The 25,218-nt window shown below is 31.9% G+C and overlaps 1 protein-coding gene across 1 annotated transcript in view; it reads left to right on the top strand.

Annotated features, from left to right (window-relative positions):
* Positions 1-314: 314 nt before the first annotated feature.
* The window catches only part of LOC139512183 (sushi, von Willebrand factor type A, EGF and pentraxin domain-containing protein 1-like), a 39,851-nt gene continuing 14,947 nt past the window's right edge, over positions 315-25,218 (top strand). Inside the window, exons 1-12 of the mRNA XM_071299598.1 lie at positions 315-433; positions 2,194-2,278; positions 3,254-3,470; positions 4,560-4,706; positions 8,550-8,676; positions 9,928-10,049; positions 13,668-13,865; positions 15,554-15,730; positions 16,433-16,708; positions 17,350-17,562; positions 21,100-21,276; positions 24,266-24,766. Of these exons, the coding sequence (XP_071155699.1) occupies positions 2,210-2,278; positions 3,254-3,470; positions 4,560-4,706; positions 8,550-8,676; positions 9,928-10,049; positions 13,668-13,865; positions 15,554-15,730; positions 16,433-16,708; positions 17,350-17,562; positions 21,100-21,276; positions 24,266-24,766 (2,224 nt within the window). The 5' untranslated portion in view covers positions 315-433; positions 2,194-2,209. The remainder of the gene's footprint in view (positions 434-2,193; positions 2,279-3,253; positions 3,471-4,559; positions 4,707-8,549; positions 8,677-9,927; positions 10,050-13,667; positions 13,866-15,553; positions 15,731-16,432; positions 16,709-17,349; positions 17,563-21,099; positions 21,277-24,265; positions 24,767-25,218) is intronic.

Below are 25,218 nucleotides of genomic sequence, written 5' to 3'. Positions count from 1 at the left end.
TTGCAATCTTAGTATAATATCATATACATGTTTGAATAAGAATAACCAAACTATGTTTTTTTATCACCTGACAACCAGTTGAACGTTTTGAAAAAATGATTTGTTTACTTCACATGCTATAGTTTCGTATATAATAGTAATCACAACTTATACACTTTATTAAGCACAACTTATAAATAATATGAATGCAACAATTGAACTAGTTAAAGGTATGGCGTCATGCGTATTCAATAACTTCCTTTTCTACTTCCACGAATTGGTTATTTTCAATGTTCAAATAGTATAAATATTCAAAAACATATGAAACTGTCCAGAAGAATACTTTGTTGGTTCCAATTAAACCATATACTATTTAAATTTTAGGGAATTAAGAAGTCTAATCCAAATCTATTAGATATACTCAACTTGTAAGAAGGACAGATAAATATAGGAGGTATGTCACACCATAATTATTTTTTTAAATTTGAAAAATGTAATCATTATTTTCTTTTTTTAAATAATAATAATAATAATAATAATAATAATAATAATAATAATAATAATAATAATAATAATAATAATAATAATAATAATAATAATAATAATAATAATAATAATAATAATAATAATAATTGTAGTAATAATAATAATAATAATAAAATGATTAATATCGGAAATTACTATTATTATAAATTTTCACAATGTCATACAAGTATAACAAAAGCTATACTTGTTATTTTATTTGTACCTTCATGAACATTTGATCTGATCAGATTTATTATCATTTTTACTATTATTATATATATTATTATTACTATGCTGTTATGTTCGCTTATGGTTCAGAGCTTCATTTTTATTTTTTTCATTTAAATTTATAACCGATTACGAATAATTATCAAAATTCTAGATGTTTTAAAACATTTTGTATTACAAGGGTGCCATAATCTCAATGTTGTGTGCAATATTAATCTCGAGTGTTCAATGCATTTGGAATTCTTTTTTTTTCTTCTCTCTGAACATGATGTTTTCTTTTTTTTTTATCTTAGGAATAGATTACTTTAACTGTTTTTGGCAAATCTTTTAAGAATTTATGGTATTCAATGCTCTTCAACTTCGTATTTTATTTGGCCTTAAATATATACCATTGCGTTTCGAGTTTCACTGATAAATCTTTTGTAGACGAAACGACTAAATTTCAATCAATCCTAGTATCTATGATAAGTTTATTCCTTAACATACAAAAAAGAAAACGTGGTATGATTGCCAAAGAGACAACTCTCCACAAGAGACCAAAATGACACAAATATTAACAACTATAGATCACGGTACGGCCTTCAACAATGTGCAAAAACCATACCGCATAGTCAGCTATAAAAGGCCCGAAATGACAATATTAAACGATTCAAACGAGAAAACTAACGGCCTATCTATATAAAAAAATGAACGAAAAACAAATATGTAACACATAAACAAACGACAACCACTGAATAACAGACTCCTGATTTGGAACAGGCACATATATACATAATATGGCGGGATTAAACATGTAAGCGGGATCCCAATCCTCCACCTAACCTGGGACAGTGGCATAACGGTACAACAAAAGAACGAACTATAAAAATCAGTTAAAAAAGGCTTAACTCATCAGATGGACAAAAATACAAGTGTACGTGGACGGGTACTTGTACATCCCAACAACAAGAAGACACTAAGAACAGACATACATAGTTGTACTAGGAAGAAACATACATAGTTGTACTTTGGTTACTAAACAAAAAGAAAAATGAAACATCAAACGTTATGTTATGTTTCATTAATTCATATATTTAATCAGTGATTGTTAAGATATTTATAACACCGTATGAATTACAAACCAATTTCTACATCGTCGATCATCTTTGGTTTTCAAGTTAAATGATACTAAATGAATTTTCATTGATCTGCAGAACTGGTATTATGAAAATGAAATAATAATTTTTCAACATGTTTATCTAAAAAAAAAAATCTGAGACTTAATTTGAATTTGTTTGGTTTTCAAGTGCTTAAACGATACATTTTGATTTTTTTTAAATTTATGAAATTAGACAACTTGCATGTTGCTCCCATTATAATCTGTATCATCCATTGCGTTTCATATGTCACATATTATTAACACAGTAGATTTTCCCCAGTTCATGATATAGATATATATGAGAACATAATTATTTTTTTCAGAATTTTAGCGATAAACATGAAACAGTCTGCTTGGATATTTCTGTTGATAGTTCCACTGGTTGTAGGCAATATACTCGAAGATGTAGTAAGTACATTTTAGAAGTGTTACCAGGACAACATCATCCTGAGTATGAAATAATTATTACATGTTACATAAAACACAGAAAAAGGTAATAAGATTTATATTATCCGCATTGCGAAAAATAAATTCGTTATTCTTTATTTTAAAGTCATAGTGTTCAACGAGTTTGCAAAACTCTCACCTCAACGCAAGTTTAAAAAGGCTCTTCACCACCGGCTTGGGTGTACTAAGCGACGATCACGCCACATCTGAATACAGCTGCGGTGTAATATCAATACATTATACAAATTTTATGAAATTATGATATGTCAGACAAAAAAAAAACATCTCGATAATCTCATTGAAAAATACATCAGCAAAACAAACATTTAGTGAACAACTGGACAAATCAAAAGATATGTTAGATAACTCTGCATGTAGATTCGTATGCTAAAGGACGATTCAATGTATACCGCCATCTTGGATTGTCCAATTACAGTACACAATCCGTTTAATTCTTTGCACAATTCTGAAAATTTGTAGATAGATTTGCACCTTATTGGTTAGACTGTTTATTTATATAAAGAAAACTTTGTGATCTGTTTTATTAACTTAAATGTTTAAACAAATGCCAAATAAATGTTTTTCATAATTAATTTTCAACTTAGCAATTTAAGGGGAGATCATTCTTTTAATAAAAAAATTATACTGGCTTGATAGGGAAATTTTCACTTGTAGCAAGAAAACAAATTTTTTGTATTTTCTTAAAAATATTAAAAAACCTATTTCCTAATATTTTATTTCAAAATTCTATCTCAAAGATTTATTTTCATGAACAAAAAAGTGCTTTTTCACGAATAATCTAGGCAAATTTTGGCAATTTTGAAGGATTCGGAGCTTGAAAAGTAGCACTTTTTATTAGATTTTTGAAAAAAAATCAATGTAATTATTCATACGATTTGTCCTGAAAGATCTATTCATTTTCTTTTTATCATTTAGATAAATAAATTTCAAAATGAAAGAGACAACACAAATGTTTGTAGTCTCCCAACTGATCGTGAACTTCTCAGATGTGAGGTCCAACCACTGAATAACGTGGTTTTGGAAGGGACGAAGTGCTCCTTTATGGATACCGATAATTCTCCATCGGAAAGAGTTGTTGTCAACTACGTTTGCGAACGTAGAATGCTAATTGCGATAAATCACATGCACAGAGGTGAGTGAGGATTATCATATCATTGTCAGTTCAAATATACAATAATCAATCATTAAAATTACAATATTATAACCCCTTCCATATAAATGGTATTCATTACATCTAAAGGTACATAAACTGCCATATTCATTACTCATATACTCGTCGCATAAAAGTTTATAAAATATAATAATCAAAGCATTGTACAACGTCAGCACTCGTGCATATTTTAGGACTAAGCAACATCTTATTGATCATCGAATTGATATTAAAAACCTACCGATGTTCGTGTGACCATGTATATAAAAACTGTTATCACAGAGATATGTCTCGCTTTTTTGTAAGTTTATGCAAATGTTGAAACTAAAATAGCAATACTTAACATGTTACATACGTTAGACAAATATTCAAAGTCAATGAACCATGACTGAAGGTACATGGCTAAATAATATCCTTGTGAATGTGCTCTGCCAATGCTAATACAACTGCTTACCAAATATCATTGACTTATAAGTTGTACCCTTTAAACAAACCTAAATAGAAACATTAACTTGTAAACTATGTAAAAGTTTCAAAGTCAATGAACCATGCAGAGGATGTGGAGCTATATAATATCCACGAAACAGCACTTTCAAATGTCTTTTTTTTTTTATACCAGACATCATTGAATTTACATTATCAGTTCATGTTAATATAATCTAACCACAAACAAATACATTCAAACTAATCAAAAGTTTCAAAATCGATAGACCATGACTGAGGGGACTAGGTCAACTATTCTCCATTGACATGAGATGTACTAATGCTTATACTACTGAACATCAATAAACATTGCCTAGAACTAATAGTTCTTCTTGAACTGACCTAATTACAAACTAAAACATGTTAACTAAGCTAAATTTGCAAAGTCAATACACCATGGCTGCGCGGGGGCAGGACCAAATAATTTATTCGAAAATGAGATATGCCAATGCTTATACAACTGCATACCAAATATGATTGTTAAATTATATTGATATAATATTTTGATTTTTTTTATACATTGGAATGAATCAGCTATATTTAAGAATATAATTGAATAAAAATAACAGTCCATTTTGTTCTTTGCAGGAACGGGCGAGCATCATGTCATAACGAAACGATTTTTCGGAGCTTTCCTTTCTATCATATCAGTTGCAACCGGCATCGCAGCATTTATATGTGGTTTCTTTTGTCGAGGCGGCGGCACAAGTAGTTCAGGTGGCAGTAGTAATTCAGGTAATAAAACATATCATACTGCTTTCCGTGCACATAAAGCACATGTCTGGAAAATACGTCGTCAGGTACACATAAGAATAAACATTTCGAAAATCAATTTTAAATTTGTAATATTGAGGTCATTGATAAAGGATGATATTTATTAACCAGTACTGTATTTTAATTAACTTCATGACACATTTTGCTTTTACTCATAAATTCATGTAACTCGATAAAACCTTGGTTATTATGTAATCATATACTATTTTATTATAAAATCGTTTCCAGATAACTTTGAAGTAAAATAACTTATTTTACGTAATCAAAACATTCACGTAGTTACATTAAGGCAACAGAAGTATACAGCTATTTTATAGTCATAATTCGTTTAAGCAAAAACAAATTATGGTCACAAACTAGAACCGAGAGAAACACATCAACTATAAGAGAAAACAACTTTAGACATCCTTTAGATAACAACTGCCATATTCCTGAATTGGTACAGAATATTTTGTGACAAAATATGGTTTGAACTTGGTTTGATAGCTATCCGAACCCCCCGCTTATATGTTAAAGAATGAATGGTCTGTAGATTTGCAAATAAAAATCAAACAAATGTTCTTTAATGCTACCATATGTGTGAATATGATGAATGAAAATATATTCTATACTACACCATCTTCGCTAGCAAAGTGTTACGATACACTCTCCTCCTCTTCACCCTTGGCGGATTAAGATAGGATTGCTAATCCCCGAAGTAATGATTTTCATTGGTCGCAGGTTTAACTGGCTGCATCTAATTAAAAAGCGCCATTAAAGATCACATGTGAATGTGGAAAATGTAAATAAACAATTGCCTCGTGCTGAATGTTCAACACATATTCATTCCCAAAACATTAGACGATATTTAGTGACAATTTATAATTCCTTTATATATCAACTAATAAGAGTTCCTGGATATGTTTTCTGCGCAAATTTTGCAATGTCAACGTATATTTTTGGTTCCTGCTTCCCACATTTTGTAAATACTATATTCACCGTTTAGAACGCTACATGCGGGGTGTCGGATATGTTTGACACGGATTGGCGGCTTTGAAGCAGAAAAAAACGATCAAGTATCAAAATTTCATTTTTGAGAATTGTCAGTACCAAATAATGTATTGCACGGAAGGAACCGAATCATAATGTATTTCCAGCAAGCAGAAGCAGGCGTTTACAGTGATCTTGTTTCTCAAACATCTCTCCCTAGTTTTCCGTTCCGTGTTGCAGATTTTGAGGTTTTATATGCAAGTTTCAGGATAAAAAAAATACTAATTTTGACGATGGTTTCCCGTATGATTTATATAGAAATAAATTCCAATCAAAGAATCTTACCAAATCGTAGTTTCTTAGATACATTTTATTTGTTTCAAAAGTATTGTTCATCAAAATTAAAATGTGTCGCTCGGGGTGTCAGATATTTCGCCTCAAGGGGTAGAAGCATTTATTAAAAAAAAATGCATATATTTCGGCCTTTTCTAATACTTTGTAAATTAAACGCGCCTACTCTGTTATGAAGACAAATAACAGACTTCGTGTATTTCATTTTGCCCGTTTTTAGTCTCATAAGATGTGTGCTCTTTAATTTTAGAAATAGTGAAAAAAAGTCTTAAAGTATTTTGTTTTATACATAAATATGTTTTTTTTTTATTCCTTCACGACTATTGCTCAATGCACTCAAACATGGAGCAAAATCAAAGAGAAGGCCTCCGTATAAGATTTGCCCGAAGCCATCAACAGTTAAAATACATAAAATTTCTTCAACAGTTTCCAATACAAAGCACGTGTTCACGTCGAAAAAAGCACTCACTCCCAAAAGATTTCGAATACTCTCTCGATAGAAATTATTATCGGCATCTATATCAACAAATGACAGCTTTAAGTGGACCCGAAGACGATGACGCATCTTTTCTAAACGATTTCCGTGTAATACATAAGTTGGTCAACATTATTCTGAAGAAAAAAAAACAATTTTGATACTTGAACTTGCCTTGATAGATTTTATCTTCGCATCAAAACCACAATCCCATGTCAAACATAGCCGACACCACGCATGTGACGTCTACACGATGATATTCGTCCACACAAAACGATATTTACACCTCGACATTAAAGAGAGTTCAAGTGTGCCATTGGTAAAAAAAACACCGATACAGTTGAAATAGGCGTTACTATTGTCTACCGGTAGATGGCGCATCATTGGAATTTAAAACTTATGCATAAAAACATAATTCGTTCTTTAAACGATATATTGCACGATAGTTGTTCTGTTTTAAACGTATGTGTAAATTATAAAGCAAACATTTTTTGTTGCTGTGTTAAAATCTTCAAATAATCAATCATTTTAGATGTGAATTTGACGTTTTCCATTCCTGACAAAACTACTTTACACTTGTCATAAAACTAGTGTTATTCGGTGCAAGAGGTGGAGCAGGAATTACTAACCCAGCTGACCATGGATCAACTGAGTTTCCCCCCTGTTGTTATTGTTTTCGTGTTCCTAACTCTTAGTGTAGGGTTCACACATTGCCGATTATTGCTCCCGTTTGAGATCAAACAGCGATAAGACACAAAAAGTGAAAAAGTTTGATTACTATCCTCAATTATCTGGAATGTCCTTTCATTTCCTGAACGCAGTCGTTTAAGTTCGTAACAGATTCCTACGGGTCGGGAATGGTCCGGATAGTTCGGCTAAGCACCCCGACAGTTTGGTGCGTCCTGTAACATTCGGGGGAACTCAGCCGATTTTGTCAAACGTGACAGATTCTGCTGTATCGGATCAAAATCCTAACAATATTCAGTGTTTTCTGGACGGTGTCCGGTGGAACTGGAATGATCTGGGGAAATTTTTCATTGCTGTTTTTCTGCAGATTGACTCCAGAATGCATCCAGATCTTGTCGGTTGCGAACCGTCTTTGCCGAAACCTTTCCGGAACAGTCTCATTATTAATAAAAAAAATCGTCAATGATAACAAGGTCAGAGTGCCGACAATTACAGAATACAATACGACTGAGACCCAATAAAGCCGTTTGCAACATGATAGAGCGGACTGTTATAGGATTATGTTCCGACAGTACATGATCATCCCGAGTATGCATACAGTTTTCGAACAGATAACTTCCGTCAGCGTCAGTTTACTGTCTGCATGGTCACTGTCTGATCTCTGTCGGATTACATTCGTTAGAATCGGGACGCAGTCGTGACAGACTCGGTCGAATTTTACGATGTGAAAAATACAAATCGGATTAGAGGCGGATTGAGAACGGGATTATCGGGACAAATTCGCTTGGAAACGGTTGAATATCGACGCCTCCTGAACAATATCTGATTGTTGTCGTGATTAAATATTTCTTTTTACAAATCAAACAACGATTCACAGGATCTTTTGACACATTTTAATCGGGAATGGTCCTGTCAAGGACGGCAGTGAAAAACGTGAATGTGTGACCCAAACTTACAGTTTCCTTTTCGTTCCCCCCACCACAAATTGTTTTTTTTTTTTGTGTTTTCATCTCTTTTTTTAATGGTAACACAATAACGTCTCCTTTTCTTCAACGTAATATAATTTGCATTATTCTTGGTATATTCACCTGTTTTTTTTGGGACTCAAATGGTAAAACAACAATTTTTTGGGACTCCGCCGCTTGATCGGCTCAAGTCCTATAGTAATTGGTTGTAATGGAACTTTTTATTCACCACTCCTTAAACATATGTCGGTTACAAACAGAACAGTGCGACAATCTGGGATAGCTCACACCATTATCATCCTCTAGTGTTTGTAATTTTAGTCCTTTACTATAGGAAAACATTGTTTTGTATTTTAGTGAACAAACCACCAACTATAACCTGTCCAGATGTTGCTGATACATTCCTGACCAGCCGATTGAAAGATACCATGGTTATTACATGGGATGAACCAACAGCTACTGATCCCGAAGGCAAAAGTGTTAAGTGAGTTATTCAAAATTTAAACGAATTTAATTCAAATTCAATACATTCAAAACAATTTAGAGTTTAGTTGAAGTTCATGATTATTGATTCAAACACACTGTGAAATTATGATTTCTTTTGATTATGCATAAAATAATGTTTTAACATCAACTATATGTAGCTACATGTAACATAGCAGTACCAAAATTGCATCAATTTTGCACATACACAAAAAGACACATACATATTATAGTGTTTCTAAGAGACTCAACACCTTTTTTTCATTTATTATTATGCACGTCTTTCAACATGCAGAGCGAAATATTCTTAGATATATTCAAAACGGTCACAACATTAATCAGTAAGTATCCAGCATACAAAGAACTAATTACGTCAACGTTGCATTCAACGTCTAAAAAAGTCTACTCTCAAATAAGAAATTAGAATATGTCACAGACATCAATTTCATACAAAACGTATTAAAAGTAAAAACTATTGTCAAATTGATAAAACCAATGAATGTAGAGAATTAAACAAAACATCAGTTATTCAATTTTTGTGGATGTGAAGTTAAATATGTGCACGATCTAGGTACTCCTCATTTCAAAATCTTAGATCGGTTGGAGGTCGATTCAAACCCACTTTCATATGATTCAGTATATATTATATATTCAATTTTTGGAACTTAATCTTGTTCATGTATTTAATGAAATAAAGACACATCTACTAAATAAGTACAAAACAAAACAATCACTATGCAAAGAAGATGTGGTATTATTGCAAATGAGACATACATCCACACAAAATCAGATGAAGTTGGTGTAAATAATTGTAGTAAATCTTATACATACGGCCTTCAACAAAGAGAACAATCCATGTTGTATAGTCGGCTATAAAAAGCCCCTATATAGAAAGTATTAAATAATTCGGTTTAAAAATCTAACGGCCTAATTATAACAAAATATTTAACATTGAAAGCAATGCAAATATAGGTATAAATTGAGTACTCACGTTAAACAAACAATACGTTATATGTCAATATGTTTTATGTAGCATTTTATATGTGCATATCTTGAAAGAGATATGGTTTTAACTGTATGTTAGCATAAAAGTAATTAAGTTTATCCAGATATATGTTCGTATACTACAAATACGCCTTACAGTTTTAATTTTGTTGTTTTACTTCTTTTTTGATTGAATTAGTGTTGTCGTATATACTCTAATGAACTCTTCACCATCATTATATACTAAAGATTGTTTATGCTTTCATAGGATCACCAGATCGGGTAATTCATCAGGATCTGCTTTTGGAAGTGGTAATCATGTCGTCACGTACACAGGATCAGATGACGTGGGAAACAAAGACACATGTAGCATTAGATTTAAAGTTTCTGGTCAGTGTACATCATCTATATATCAATCATTTGCAAACACACATATTCTACCTTTCGAATACTCAAATATATAGAGTTTACATCAGATGTATTGCTCTTATTTCTGCATATTTCTTCATCCAGTACAGATGAATATATTTCTATACCCTAAATCAGAGATGGGGTAATCGTAATCTGTAATCGTAATCGATTGTAATTGATTGAATTTCTCCCAGTAATCGACAGTAATCTGTAATCGAGCACATTTTCGATTACATGTAATCGTAATTTAATCAATTGCAGCAAAAAATAGTGATGTAAACATAGGTTACTTTCGATTACATTTCGATTACTTTAGTGAAATAGTTTAATAAAAATAACCTATTTTAAAGGAAAGTATGTATGTATTCATCAGAAGTTAGAAGTTCAGTATTTTTGTGATTTTACTTTTCACTTTATAGTTCAAATAAAATAGTTTAGGTTCTGTTCTACATGAAAGTAGTAAACTTAGGCCGTGTTCACACCAAACGCCGTGTACAGTAAACATGTTTACAATTTGTTTAATGTCATGTACACTAGTTTCACATTTAATTTGTTCACATCGAAACACCTTGTTTAGTTACCTGTACATAAGATTTGTTCGCACTTGTAATTAACTATATGTCATTTAAATGTTCATGACGTAGAACCGAATTCAAATTTTAGGGCAACTTTTCTAGCAGTCAGGGAACGTCCATTTGACTTTAAAAAAAGGGGGTGGATTTTTCACGGATTTTGCTCCGCAGTTTGATTAAGAAAAAAAAACCGGGTCATACAGATGATTTAATTAAAAAAAAATATTCTGAATCAAAAGTTTCCTCAAACATTATGGTGCTAAATATTGATAAAAAAATCATTTGATTTGTACCATCGAAAAAAACTCAATAAAAACGTTCGCGCGAGATTTTTTTTTTGACTCAGAACCCCCCTCCCCTTTTTTTTAAGTTAATTGGTTGCTCCTTTAGGAAAGTCATTAGGATGATTTGCAATAGTTAAAGATACAAAAGATGTCTCGATTACGCATTAAAAAACGTTTGTTTCAAATTTGTATTTTTTCAAGGAGTATTTGGCTAAGGGAGGGGGTAATGTTTTTTTGTTTTATTTCCTATTGTATTTTAATGGATCTGTGATACTAGACAAACAAAACAATTTACGTCACCCTTTTTCAGTAATGCATTTATGAGTGAATCGTTGTTTGAGTGAAGACCAGTGGCAAATATTTCTGTTTACGTTCAGTCGATTCGGGAAGACCTTTCAAATGAATTATGTGTTCGGCAATGATGATGGATGAGTCTTGAAAAGGTGTTTATAAAGCTACGTAAAGTGTTTTTATAACAAATAAATATATCAAGTTTAGACAAATATTTCTATAAAGAACTTTATCAATAATTGTTATAAGTATCAATTTTATTTAAAAATAGTTTCTTCTTTAAATATACATGGGAAAATTAAAGTTCTGAATGCCTAGTTTATTGTACACTTAACGTACACAAGGCCTACGTTGACTATCGACTGCATGTAGACAAAACATGATTTAAACTACATGTAAACATTGCGTTTTATCAATGGGAACGTAATTTTGTTTAGTTTAAGTGTGAGTTACACTAACACAACACCGAGTTTAAGTCAATGTGAACACGGCCTTATTTGTTTTAAAATCCCTTCAAGTATAATTTACAATAAGGGTTATGTACTAGTAAGTTAATTTGTAATAAAATTCCTTAAAGCATAATTTTCAATAAGAGTTGGAAATCTATTTGAAAATAAATCTATGGCTATGCATTGAAATTCTTTTTTGAAATAGATACATGTATCCCATTTTGATACTATAAATATATATTTTTTTATAATTTTATAAGAGAATAAAAAATTCTAAACACACTTCTCGTCTTTACTAATCAAATGATCAAAGTCTTCTAATCAATAAGATACAGACTTTGTTTTCATTTCAATCATGTCTATTTAAGAAGGAGATTTACATTATTTTGCTCCAGGTTATAAATTGAACTCCGTTGACAGATTTATAACCTGTAATTAGGGTGGTTATCTAAACAAAAGGATTAGGTAATTCATGTCATTATAATTATAAATTTTGATCTTAAAAATTAGCTGAACTGATCAATTATTCAACTTTGTAATATTTTTTTCAGAGAAAACTTCCAACATTGTAATTAACTATGTTAAAATATACCTGTACAAACAAAACTGAAGTCAGTATAAAAGCAAAATTATTTAAGAAACCTTTGCCTTTGATATAAATAAGCGATAAATGCAATGCAATATCGACTCTCATTCATGTTGAAAGTCAAAATTCTAAGATTTTTTGAATATTCCTGATTTTCAGTAAGAGATTCTGTATGATTTTGAAACAATTCTTTAAATGATTTTTTGGTAAAGTTCTAAATTTCCACTTTAGTTACTGTATATAAACATTAAGCAGCACAATAAACTGATAATTGTGTTTAGCTTACTATATAGACATATTTTTTAAATTTTGTCAAGTAGTTGACAGTAGTCGAAAGGTAATGTAATTACATGTGATAAAGTAATCGATTGCAATCGAATACAAACAAAAATCTCAGTAATTACACAAAAATCCTTCATGTAATCGATTATTAAATTTGTCAGTAATCGTGCCCATCCCTACCCTAGGTCAACCTTGTATGATTACCGGAGATTAAGATCATATAAAGATGTGCAAAATTTAGAATGTCTCCTGTTTCACTGATTTTTTTTATACATATATAGAAGGTTCAAAAAGAGGCGAAAAGACCAACAGACAAACTACATTACACAAAACATAAGATAGAGAACTAATAAATGAACAAAATGAACCCAACCAAAACTGGTATTTTCTGGTTAATATTTATTAGTTTGATTTGGAAAGGATTTCCATATGTTATCAACAATGATTTTAAAAAAACCCACTTATTTATGCACTACCAGATAATTCAATTGCATTGAAGATCTCTTTTTTATTTTTTAAAATCAAGATAGAATCAAGATATAAAGTATAATTTTACACACATTTTAGCAAAGTGCTACAAAAGACATCTTAAATCAATTTGTTTAAATATACAACTGAAGAAAAACTTATCTTCAGGGGCACTGTTTTAACATTTATACGTTTACATTTACTCGATTAACTGATCGGTTGAGGGTGTTAAATGCAAATTTTACATTCTTGGCAATATCGTATCAATCAGGTTTTATGGATGTAGGACGGTGAAGTACCTTAAACATGCAATCTGGTATTCCTTTTCGATAACGATAGGAGTTGAGCGGCACACCAGCAGTAAAATAGGCAATGTGATGAATAGGACATGTTTTAGTGTATGCATTAACCATCTATGTAGAAACATAAAGGGAGGCAGGCCACTCGACCCTAAAATCCGCCTCTGACAAAAGTCAAACTACTGATGCAACTAAACTTTTTCCTTTAATATTTACCTACTTTTTTCTTTCGTGTTGTTTTTAATCAGCGATATAAGAAATTACTATTAAACTTTGTAAAATTAAGATTTCTAATATAAAAGTCTGCAATCAGTGCGTGTTCAGTTGTTTATAAGTTTTCTTTTTTAACTAATTTTATTATTACAGTACTTTACTGCTTGCAAAGTTTGTATCTTGAAAATGGGAAGGTTGATTGTGATACTTCAAGTCGTATATTTGGAACATCGTGCATGTTTTCTTGTAACAATGGTTACCAACTGTCTCCTGACAACAGTTCTTCAATTACATGTGACATTACAAATTCCGAAGGAACCTGGTCACCTTCATCTAATGTAACATGTACTAGTAAGTATGTGTATTTGAATAGACGTCAGATACTAAGGATGCAATACAAATCAAAAGCCCTGATGTCAAAGTGTCATACAAACAAATATTCAAAATCACATTACAAAATACAACACAGAAAATTTAAAACTAATTATATAGGCAATATGAAACGGTTTTTATGGGAGGATTGGTGAGAAGTTCCCCCATCACTGTATTGGGGCAACTTACGGGCATACGATACAGTTACAGGGGAGGTAATGACGTTGCTAACGTGAATTGTTATTTTCGCGACGTCAAACTATGACTTATCGGGAAAAGATTCAATTTTCGACTGATTTTTATCATTCAAACTTATCTAACTTGAAAACGAATTCATGGACCGCTCTTTTTAAAAATGCCATTTGGTTTGATTACGCGAGAAGATTATGTGTGCCAATTTTCATGAAAACGTAAATAGTAAAAAAATTATTTGAAAAATATACAGCAAAAAATGATGTTTTTTTCTACATTCATGAACATTTGATAATTATGAGTTATTTCTGAATAAAAAATGTATTTTTTTTAAGATACTTATAAAATACAGAAAGTACAAATTATTTAACAAAAAACAATTTGTGTTTATCTTTTAAAACAACAAAGAAATGTCTTTCTTTCGAAAGGAAAAATACGGCCACAAATCCGAATTTAGAGCAACTATACAAAATTTCGACCTCATTTTTGCAAAAAGTAGCACATGAAGGTATATTTTTTATTACATATTTGATTTAATCAGGTAACAAATAGTCTATATGGAAATTTTTTATCAAATTGTAAATACGGGATCAAAACTGTATCGTATGCCCTTAAATACTGATATCGGTAAAATATAAAAAAAAGAAAACGGGAAGGTGGCTACGAAATATGAAAAAAATGACCGGTCTATCAATGCACATCAAGTCGATACGATGATGTTATGAAAACAGTAAGAATTTATGTTCATATCAGTAATATATTAAGAAAAAAATTGAAAACAACACGTTTAATAATTTATTGCGTCCGAAGCGCTTTTCTGGATTTACCTTCATCAGGAACGCTCAAAGCCAAACATTTGAAATCCGAAGATGTATAAGTAGGGAAACCGTTGAAGAGCTATATGTCAATAATACCTAAAATAAATAGCCAAATCCATCTAAAGCCAACTTTGCCTGAGGGAGTTGAAACCTTAGTTTCTTAATAATTTCAAAATTTATAAACGGACAATTTTAGTAAAGTTTGTTAAATCATGTCAGTACCTAAGTACTGACCACTGAGCTGATGATACCCTCGGGGACTGATAGTCCACCAGTAGAGGTATCGACCCATTGGTGTAAAAAATTGAAAACAACACGTTTAATAATTTCTTGCCCATTCTTACCTTAATGACATAATAAATACACGTGTTTTTACTCACTGATTCCTTGCCAAGCTTCGGTAATACTGTCTTGGTTTATACTGCTTCATATCTTTAATAAGCGTTGCATTTTCAAATATTTTGTCCCCGAGCATCAATGAAGAGACATTGATTGTCGAAATGCTTATCTGGTGCAGAAAAATTGGTACCGTTTATGTAATTGAACGTGAAATGATTAGCAAATCAAAATGTTACGTCAATGCAATCACTTTGAAATATTATACCTGCATCATAATCCAGTTGAATAAGATAAAGCGTGTCTTTTATTCAATTGTAGAAAAAGTATGCAGCTCTCCTTATCAGCCTTGCAATGGACGCCTGACCTGTACCTCTGACAAATACGAATACGGCACAACTTGTTATCCGCTGTGTAATGACGGGTATTCTACAGATTCTACGAAAAGCATGGTTTGTAACGGCGATGAGTGGATAGGTATCATCGATCCTTGCTTAGGTATAAAACACATTAAAATATGTTACGTGATCAATCTATAAAATCATAATTACATAATCAAAATCTTGCTGTGACGTAATATCATTCATTAAACATATATTCTCTGTCTAAATGCTACGCTTCTCAAGCCAGCCACTGAGGTACTGTATGTTCAGTTATAAATCATGAGGTCTTTTACATTCATGTTAATATTTCTTTTTATATTAATAAAAAAAAGTAGTATATAAAATTCCGTTTAATAATTTTTTCGTTGAACAGCATTACTGAAAAATGATACACACATGTATAATGAACACATGTGGCTGGCACCTTTGAATATGTAAAAACGAGCTTTGCATGCGGTTGGTAGCTGGGAAGTGCAGATGAATTGTACTGTTAACGTTGGAAGTAATAACACATAAATAATACAATACAATTTGGAAAGCCAGACGTGTGTATCGTCTACATACGACTCATCAGTGGCGCTCGAATTTAGACAGAAAGTGTTTTAGTTTTGTTTTCATTTCATTTTTTCCCATTTTTCTTACTCACAAATTAATGTGTAATGGGGTTTGCAACGAGCACGGATTTTCATGATTTATTGGTTCACTAATGACTATTTTTATTATTTATATGAACATTATCACGTTTGTAAAGAACATTTACTATGTATCTAAATATCATTAGAGTAGAACAAATTATACATTTCATTCTATACAAAAGATTCTGAAGAACCAGAATTTACCTTTTGTCCTACAACAATACGTAAAATTGCCGATAGACTTACGGGAGATATTATTGTCAACTGGTCGGCACCCATTGTATCTGACAACTCCAAATATACAGAATCGTGTGGTTTGGGTTCATCAGTTGAAATTCAACAAATACAAGGATTGCCACCAGGATCAACCTTTGAAGTTGGATATCATAATATTTATTACAATGCCACTGATAGTTCCAGCAATATAGCCCAATGTACTTTTATCGTGATAATTGAAGGTATGTATATAAAAAAAGTCTCACAAAATACCGAACTCCTTCGTGAATTCAAAAAGGTGAAGTCCATAAAAAATGACAAAATCCATGTTATCAATTAACGAAACGAGTGTGAAACAACTGTCGTATTTCTGACTTGATATAAACATTTTCTGAAGAAAAAAAAACCTGGTTTTAAAGCTAGCTTAACTTCCCAGTTGTATAACATTTTTTTTTATCTTATGTATTGACAGAATTTGGTGAGTTAACCAAACAGACATCATAGGTTAATGTGATATTAATTCGGATGCAGCAGCAAACTGTGTAAATATACATCATAGACATACAAAACAACAGACTAAAGAATTGAAACAAAAAATTGTATTAATAAAGATAGCGCATCGTATTTATAGGCAATACAATAAGTGTTTGCAATTTTAGATACACATATACGATCATCTACATGAGTATACAAACAATTCAGGAAAGTGTTTCCATATTACAAGGTTTAAAATATTGTGGATAACATGGTAATATAATTACAGTAAAATGAAATCAGACGACATATTTACAAAAAATACTATCAAGGTGTTTTATTTTAACAACACTTACTCTCATCGAATTCAATGTATACATATTATAGTTTCAATCTATTCTGTTTACAGAAGTATCATGTGACCCTCTTGTAATGGACGACGAATTTGTATTGGTAACATGTCCAAATGGTTACGCCTACGGGTCGACGTGTTCTCTTGCCTGCTTCATGAGCTACGAATTAGATGGTGATGCTAATGTTACATGTGAGAGAAATACAACTGCAGAAGATAAAGCATTTTGGAACTGGAGCAATGAAACTCAGGCATTCTGTCAAAAACTATGTAAGTTAGGGAAACTTGTATGTTTACTCATTATGTATCGGCTATACATGAACAATCACTTTTACAGGTTCTTCTTTTTCAACAGTTCCTGCAGTGTTCTTCCGTATGTAAATCACCATAGTGCGCAGTTAAAAGCTAATGAATGGGTGATGATGTGAAGTTATTCTGAGAAATTATGAAAATGCCTCACCAAAACACATATCAGAAAAGATGCCATTGCTATTTAATTTAACAGTGACATTAATGTTTTTTTATTTTATTTCTTTATAACCTAATATCAGAAACCTCACACCTCGATATGTACAAGGAAAACTAAATTCCTAGTTAACTCTTATTTGTGTGAAAAAGTAAAACCAGATACTTGCACCTGAGATCATCCCCAGTTGTGTGGTTCGTGTTACTCAGTCTTTAGTTTTCTATGTTGTTTCTTGTGTACTATCAATTTGTCTGTTTGTCTTTTTCATTTTTAGCCATGGCGTTGTCAGTTTATTTTCGATTTATGAGGTTGACTGTTCCTCTGGTATCTTTCTCTCCTCTTTTGCATCTTTGCTATTCTGCCTTTTTATAATAACGTCACGCACGCTGTTCCTACAACCTCTATGATTTAAAACAGAATCTTCGAAATTTCCTCCGCAAAACAAAATAAAATGTTAACAAACACTAACCACTATAAAAACTAATTCAGTATATGTTTTTCTTTATGTTTTTATAACTCTTGGTCATATGCTTAGTAATATCTAGTATATTTGAGGATTAAAACAACAAAGCTATGTGAAAAAAAAACGGATGTCCAACGTTACATTTTTGAACAACTGTTTAATCTCTTATGTATAGTGATCCTATTTTTTATTCTCTGATCTTCCCGAAACTTGGCAGAAGCAACGAAATGTGTCAGTTCTTGGTTAAATTAAAGCCGTTCTTTTGTCGAATTTCGTTTGACTCGGTGGCTGCATATTAAGCTGGAATAAGAAAAATGTCCAATGATGTTTTTCGTTGACTTAAGGGCTGAAAGGTAGTTTTATAAGTAGACATAGCTAAAAATGTTTAAAAATGTGAGATAATTATAACATCTACCGAAAGAACATACATTTGCCTCATTGTTTGTGAGTTCAAAAATTGTAGATTCTATAAAACCATCTCTACACAGTCGTTTTTCAAGCGGTAGCCATTTTGTCCAAGTTGATATTTCATTTGTCCAAGCAATTAATGCGGGTTTTTTACCTGATATTTCAATAAGTAATTTATAATTTACCAAAACAAAAGTAAGATACACGAAAAGAAAATAAAGTCTGGATTCTTTTTTTATTAACTGCATGTTTGCGTCTTACATGAATAAAATGCTACGAAGCATTACTAAACGGTAGCCATTTTGTCCAAACGTCAAAAAAAGTCGAAAAATCCAAACAAACGCTTTTTTTTCGACGTTACATGTGCAAAATTTGTTCCATTGTATATTCCTGATACTTAAAACGAATCGCGTGGTGAAATTTTATAAAAAAAAATTGCTGGTTGTCGAAAAAAAACCCACAATGCATGTTGTGCATGAAACGGAGGTAACTGAAAGACTTATCGGAAACAGCGACAAAAACAGTTTCATTGAATTAATGCAACCCCGTATTATACGGACGATTCAGGAGAAGATTAGTACATTTTAAAAGCAAGCAACTTCAAATGACTGGGAAAATAATTTTCAAGATCGGTTTATAATAATTTTATTTAATGGTTGTATTTCGACAAGTTACGTGTCAAGCAAATTTTTAATACAATTCAATGCAAATTAATCAAGGGTAAATATGTTTTTATTTACTTGCAGAGTGTCGGATATATTTGTATTAGGGTTGAATCAAGATATGAAAAATTTACAATGACAGATGATATGCACCATGCAATTTTAGCAGCCTGCGATTAAAGTTTTGTTATAATTCATTTATTGAAACCCGTATACTTCTGTCCCATTTTTCCTTCCTTCAAGTTCATTACTTACGACAATACAACATTTTAAGGTGAATTAAGGGTATAAATTATTTAATCGATTTCCACAACTTGAGGTAAATAAATTCATGGTAAATAGACATCACAAAATTAATAGAGACAGATTTAGAATCAACCAACTACATAAAAAAAGCAAATGAATCTTGCAAATTGAATGTACGTCAAAAGTTTCAGAAAACTCTCTTTGACGTCGTGGTGGTGTAACGTCGTGTTGTAGGAACATCGTGCGCAACGTTAATATAAAGTTGAATGACAATAGAGAATCGTGAAGTTAGTGGATAATATTATCATCTTTTACTGTATTACGTCAGTCTGTCGTTCCATTAAAGCTGAAGAATACTTGTGTAAAAGGGTATGGAAAGCAAATGATTGTTAAAATGAGGAGATGAACTTATATCGTAAATTCCGCAATTATTCCAAAAAGGAATAAAGTCAGATCTTTAAATATTTTGGCAGTCATGAAATGACTGTATCATAAATTACATTTTTACTTCACCTGGCACAAAGGGCCATGTGAGCTTATGCCATTACTTGACATCCGTCGTTTGTTGTCGTTTGTCGTCTGCGTCGTTAACTATTTCAAGAATCATCTGCTCTGAAACTATTGTACAACATACCTTCAACTTTTAACTGAATGTTCCTTACGGTATCTAGTTTATAAATTGTATCTGAAGTTTTGATCTTTCAACGACGCTGTTGCTTAGATTAGAACATAGGCGTCAATGTAGTTTTTGGCTTATTTCTCCGACACTTAAGCTTTTAGAGCACATCTGAAACGGGTAAGAATATTCATCAGGTTTAGATCTATCTGCCCTGAAATCAGACGAATCAGACAACCAAACTATCCCTCAATTGGTAATTGTAAGGAAAGTTTACAGTTTTTGATTATTATCTTAACTATTATTATAGATAAAGTTAAACTGTAAACCGCAATAATGACCGGCAAAGTACGATCTAAAATAAGTCAATATGACCAAAATTGTCAATGTCCCCTTTAGGAGTTATTGCCCTTTACAGTCAAAATCGTAAATTTTATAAATGATTTACAAAAACAATCTCATTGACAACTTAATCTGTAGGACCAAATAGAATTAAACTTAGACACAATTTTCATTAGGTGATCTTAATTGAAAAAAGTATCCGATGACTCTGCCATCCAATAGTTATCAAAGGTACCGGGCGTATAATTTTGTACGTCAGACGCGCGTTTCATATACATAAAACTCATCAGTGACGCTCAGATCAAAATAGTTGGAAAGCTAAACAAGTATAAAGTTAAAAAGCATTGAGGGCTCAAAATTCCAAAATGTTGGGCCAAATACGGCTAGTTTAAAAAATGATAAAGGGTCTTCAGAAACTTTTGAAAGACTAAAACAGAATGACCTGCTTTTGATTTAACTACTAGGCAAAATTTAACCAAACTTGGACTATATCATTATTATGGTATTTTTTACTATTTATTATGATTTTAACTTTATTTTACATGATTTCCAAAAACACAGTATATACAGGTAAGCGACACAATCATACATTTTTTTATTACAGCATGCCCAAAGCTACCTGTTCCCGAAGGAGGGGCATTGGTTTGTAGTACAGTCAGCGAAAATGAAGTGTGCGAGATGTCTTGTTCGAATGAATATCAAGTTGCAAAAGGAACATCGATTATGTATATATGCAGTGATGAACAAATTTGGATACAAGGAATACCTCCAAATTGTACAGGTTAGGGACAATTATTATGACCTAAAAATGTGCCCGTCTGTAAATGAATAAGACCTAGCGAATCAGACTTACCGGGTTTGTACAAACATTAGCAACACGACGGGTGCCACCTGTGAAACGTAATGTGTTTACCCTTCTTGAGCATCTGAGATGACTGCTAGTTTCTAATTGGATTTGTGTTGGCCAGTGTTTTTTCTTTTATGTTGTGTTTTGTTAGTTTTTTTTAAATTTCTGGTGATCGATAGATCTCGTTCCGGTTATCAACCATCTCCAATTTCAACACATTCATTGTACATATTGAATTTCTAAGCTTTATTATATTATATAACTTATGTTATCAGGAAACGCGTTATTTAAAAATAGATATTTATTTCATTTGCAAGCATTTGCTTCGATACTGTAACTGGTGGGGTGGTAGTCCTAGAGTGAGGGTATCATATTAAGCTCTTTATGTAGTCTTTCGGTACTGATAAGATTTTTATAACATATACTTAATATTCCGTTTTCAATATATTTCTCCCTACGTTGCATTGTATCTGTGCTTCCATGGTATTCAATGTTTAGCTTTTAGTAGTCCGTGTGGCTTTTAATCCAAATAGAAAAGTGCTTAAACACATAAAATTTAAACAGTGTTATTTCATTTATTAGTCAGACCATAAACCCCATGGCCATGAAAAAGTTTTGTCAGTGTATATTCCTGGTACATGAAATGTGAAATCACAGTAATGAACAAATAACCATTAGGTTACATGCGGATCATTATAGGTTGCATTTCTGTAAATATTGACAATGCAATTTCCCATAGGAACTCCTTTTACGGCTAAAACTGTACCACTTTTACTAGGAAGTTTTGAAAAAAATCTTATCCTAGAATTGAAAGTTCATATGCACCACAATTTTTTTCAAAGGTCAAAATATAGGGCTGTGCGGCATATTTTCAACGTTTATATGCCCTGAACTTCTCAGAGTTTAAACTTACACTAATTTTCTTAACTACCCCTACCTCGAATGAAAGGTTACCACAGATTTCAATGTAAACAATATGCACGTGTTTATTTACTGGTAACGTTCCCAAGTTTTGTCTCTGCGATATGGAACACAGAGAGCATAACTGGGAACCAGTATGTAAACAAAATGAATTTTCTATGAATATTCAATTACTCCCCAAAAGAGGCGTGTTTTGAGAAACAGCTGTATTTACAAAGTGCAACCTATACAGACATTTATTCAAATAGAAAACTCTCTAAAATCAGTTTTTCTCACATTAATACTCATTTATCAGAATTAAAGTCTTAAAGAAATCACTGTGTATACTCTAAGTTTTTCTTTACTATACATTTTATACCCCCTCCCCTGTTTCAATTTTTTAAAGAATTTGAAAAAAAGACTTTAATTATTGCCAGCTTACCCTATTTGCATATTTTCTGATAAAAAATGCCTAGAACCTGTTAAAAACTGTTTTGATAACATATTGAAAGCATATCAGAATATCATAGATGTAATGTTTAGCAGTCAATCATTACAACATTCAAGATTATATAAAGTATCCAATCCAACCTCTATCTCCAGTCCACATCTTACTGTATGCCTATTTGTCAATTAAAGAACACATTTTCTGCCTCAAATGGTCAATTTAGAATTCTTGTCACAACAGTATCATCTTTAACCATATATCTGACACAATTTAGCTACTATATATACTAGAAGTGTTCAAACAAAGCCATATTTGCAATAGTTGTATGTATGCAGATACCAGTCTGAGATATAAATTCACTTAAAATGTTGTAGAGATGACTGCTAACATTTGATTTTTGCATAACTTCCAAGCATAGTTATTGTTTTCTATATCAAGAACTTTAAAATCATAAAATCATAGCATTTACAAGTTAAATTATTTGTTTTATGACCCAGGGGGTAGGCAATTTTCTATGTTTCTTTCCCCTGGGGCCTCAAATTTCCTAAATAATTCTGCTGTTTCTAGCAATTTTGAATATTTAGTACATATTCAGGATAGAACACACTATTGTAAGTTTTCTTGAGATATTTTTGTTTTTCTAGCTTGTATTTATTATGCCGTGGTGACAAAAAAGCAGATTTAGGTGTTGCGGCTTACTTTTGGGTTATCGAAAGGACACAAATACCCCATAAATAATATTCAGGAAGGATCTATGAGTTTCAATGACTGCGAAGAGTAAAAATAAGCACTTCTTAACAATTTAACTTACAAATATGCAAATATTATGATTTAATTTTGTATCCAGGACTTTAAGTAAACTATGCATACTGTAAACTGTGAATTTATGCTGAGTCATCATATTTAAGGCCCAGGATTCTATCAATCTTCATTAAATATTTATAAAACTTCTTATTTGAGTTAATTTCTTTAAAATCTGTGAAATAAAGCAAATTTGGTTAAATTCTGAATGTTCCCCCTTTTCACCCTATATAGGTTGCATTTCTGTAAATATTGACAATGCAATTTCCCATAGGAACTCCTTTTACGGCTAAAACTGTACCACTTTTACTAGGAAGTTTTGAAAAAAATCTTATCCTAGAATTGAAAGTTCATATGCACCACAATTTTTTTCAAAGGTCAAAATATAGGGCTGTGCGGCATATTTTCAACGTTTATATGCCCTGAACTTCTCAGAGTTTAAACTTACACTAATTTTCTTAACTACCCCTACCTCGAATGAAAGGTTACCACAGATTTCAATGTAAACAATATGCACGTGTTTATTTACTGGTAACGTTCCCAAGTTCTGTCTCTGCGATATGGAACACAGAGAGCATAACTGGGAACCAGTATGTAAACAAAATGAATTTTCTATGAATATTCAATTACTCCCCAAAAGAGGCGTGTTTTGAGAAACAGCTGTATTTACAAAGTGCAACCTATAATCATACAAACGCATGATTTTTTTTTAAAATCATGATATCTTAATTTATTTTCAAAAATGTGCTTACGATTTTCAATATATTGTTATAGACAAGGTTCATCCCAGGAATGCAATTGGAGAAGGGGAGTTTTTCTTATACTATGAAGGGAACTGTTCCGATCTAACTACGATTGAAACAATAAAAAGTCATTTTATTGAAACAATAAGAAGGGCAGAGAGTACAGAAGGGTGGAGTAACCTCTGTCCAGGTAACTGTTCAATAGAGGATGTTGTTGTGGATTGTGGAACCCTAAATGGAAAACGCCGGAAGAGGTCTACTGAAACAGATACGTTTCACAAAATTTTCAAGCGATCAACAGAGCCTGTGAAGATTACATTTAACTTTAAATTAAATTTTCCGTGGCAGAAAGACAAGGGCCTTTGGGGAAATGATGACATATATGGAGGATTGTCTAATTTTATGACCAATATAGTGGAAGACGGTGCGTTCGACTTACTTAATGTAACAACAGGTGCCATGCAGTTTGGTTGGCTTGAGTACCATTGTCCATTGGGACTAGTACCTACCTTTAATGACGAGGGAACTTGTGGTAAGTGTCATACCGAGAGACAAAACAAGTAATTAATATACACTGAACCAAACACATGAAACTTATACATATTCTATATATATATTTCTCTAATTTTTACACGATTCATCCTTTTCCTGACCTGTTGATTATTTTATTTTTTAATCAACGTGTGGTTCGTTTGATCTGAGTTCTTTATTGGTCAAAACTCAATTATGACGTCAAATGTTCTGGCTTTTCTCTGAATTTCATATATGTAACGTCATAAGAAAAGGTTACCATGCCTAATGAGGTAACATAGAAAGAACACGTCCTTATACAGCTCATTCAGAAGGAAGGATTGAATGTGTCTACATGTCGTTTAAAAATCATTAGAGAAACCGATCCTTCCACCAAATATTTATCCTCTCTCGAAAGTTAAGTTTTAAATATTTAAACACCTCGGGATGTCAGGATTGCCCAAAGAAAGATGG

Source organism: Mytilus edulis, chromosome 2 (genome assembly GCF_963676685.1).
Source record: "Mytilus edulis chromosome 2, xbMytEdul2.2, whole genome shotgun sequence".
Taxonomy (NCBI): Eukaryota; Metazoa; Mollusca; class Bivalvia; order Mytilida; family Mytilidae; genus Mytilus; species Mytilus edulis.
The sequence above is the reverse complement of the archived record's forward strand: the minus strand, read 5'-3'. Positions and strand labels throughout refer to the sequence as shown.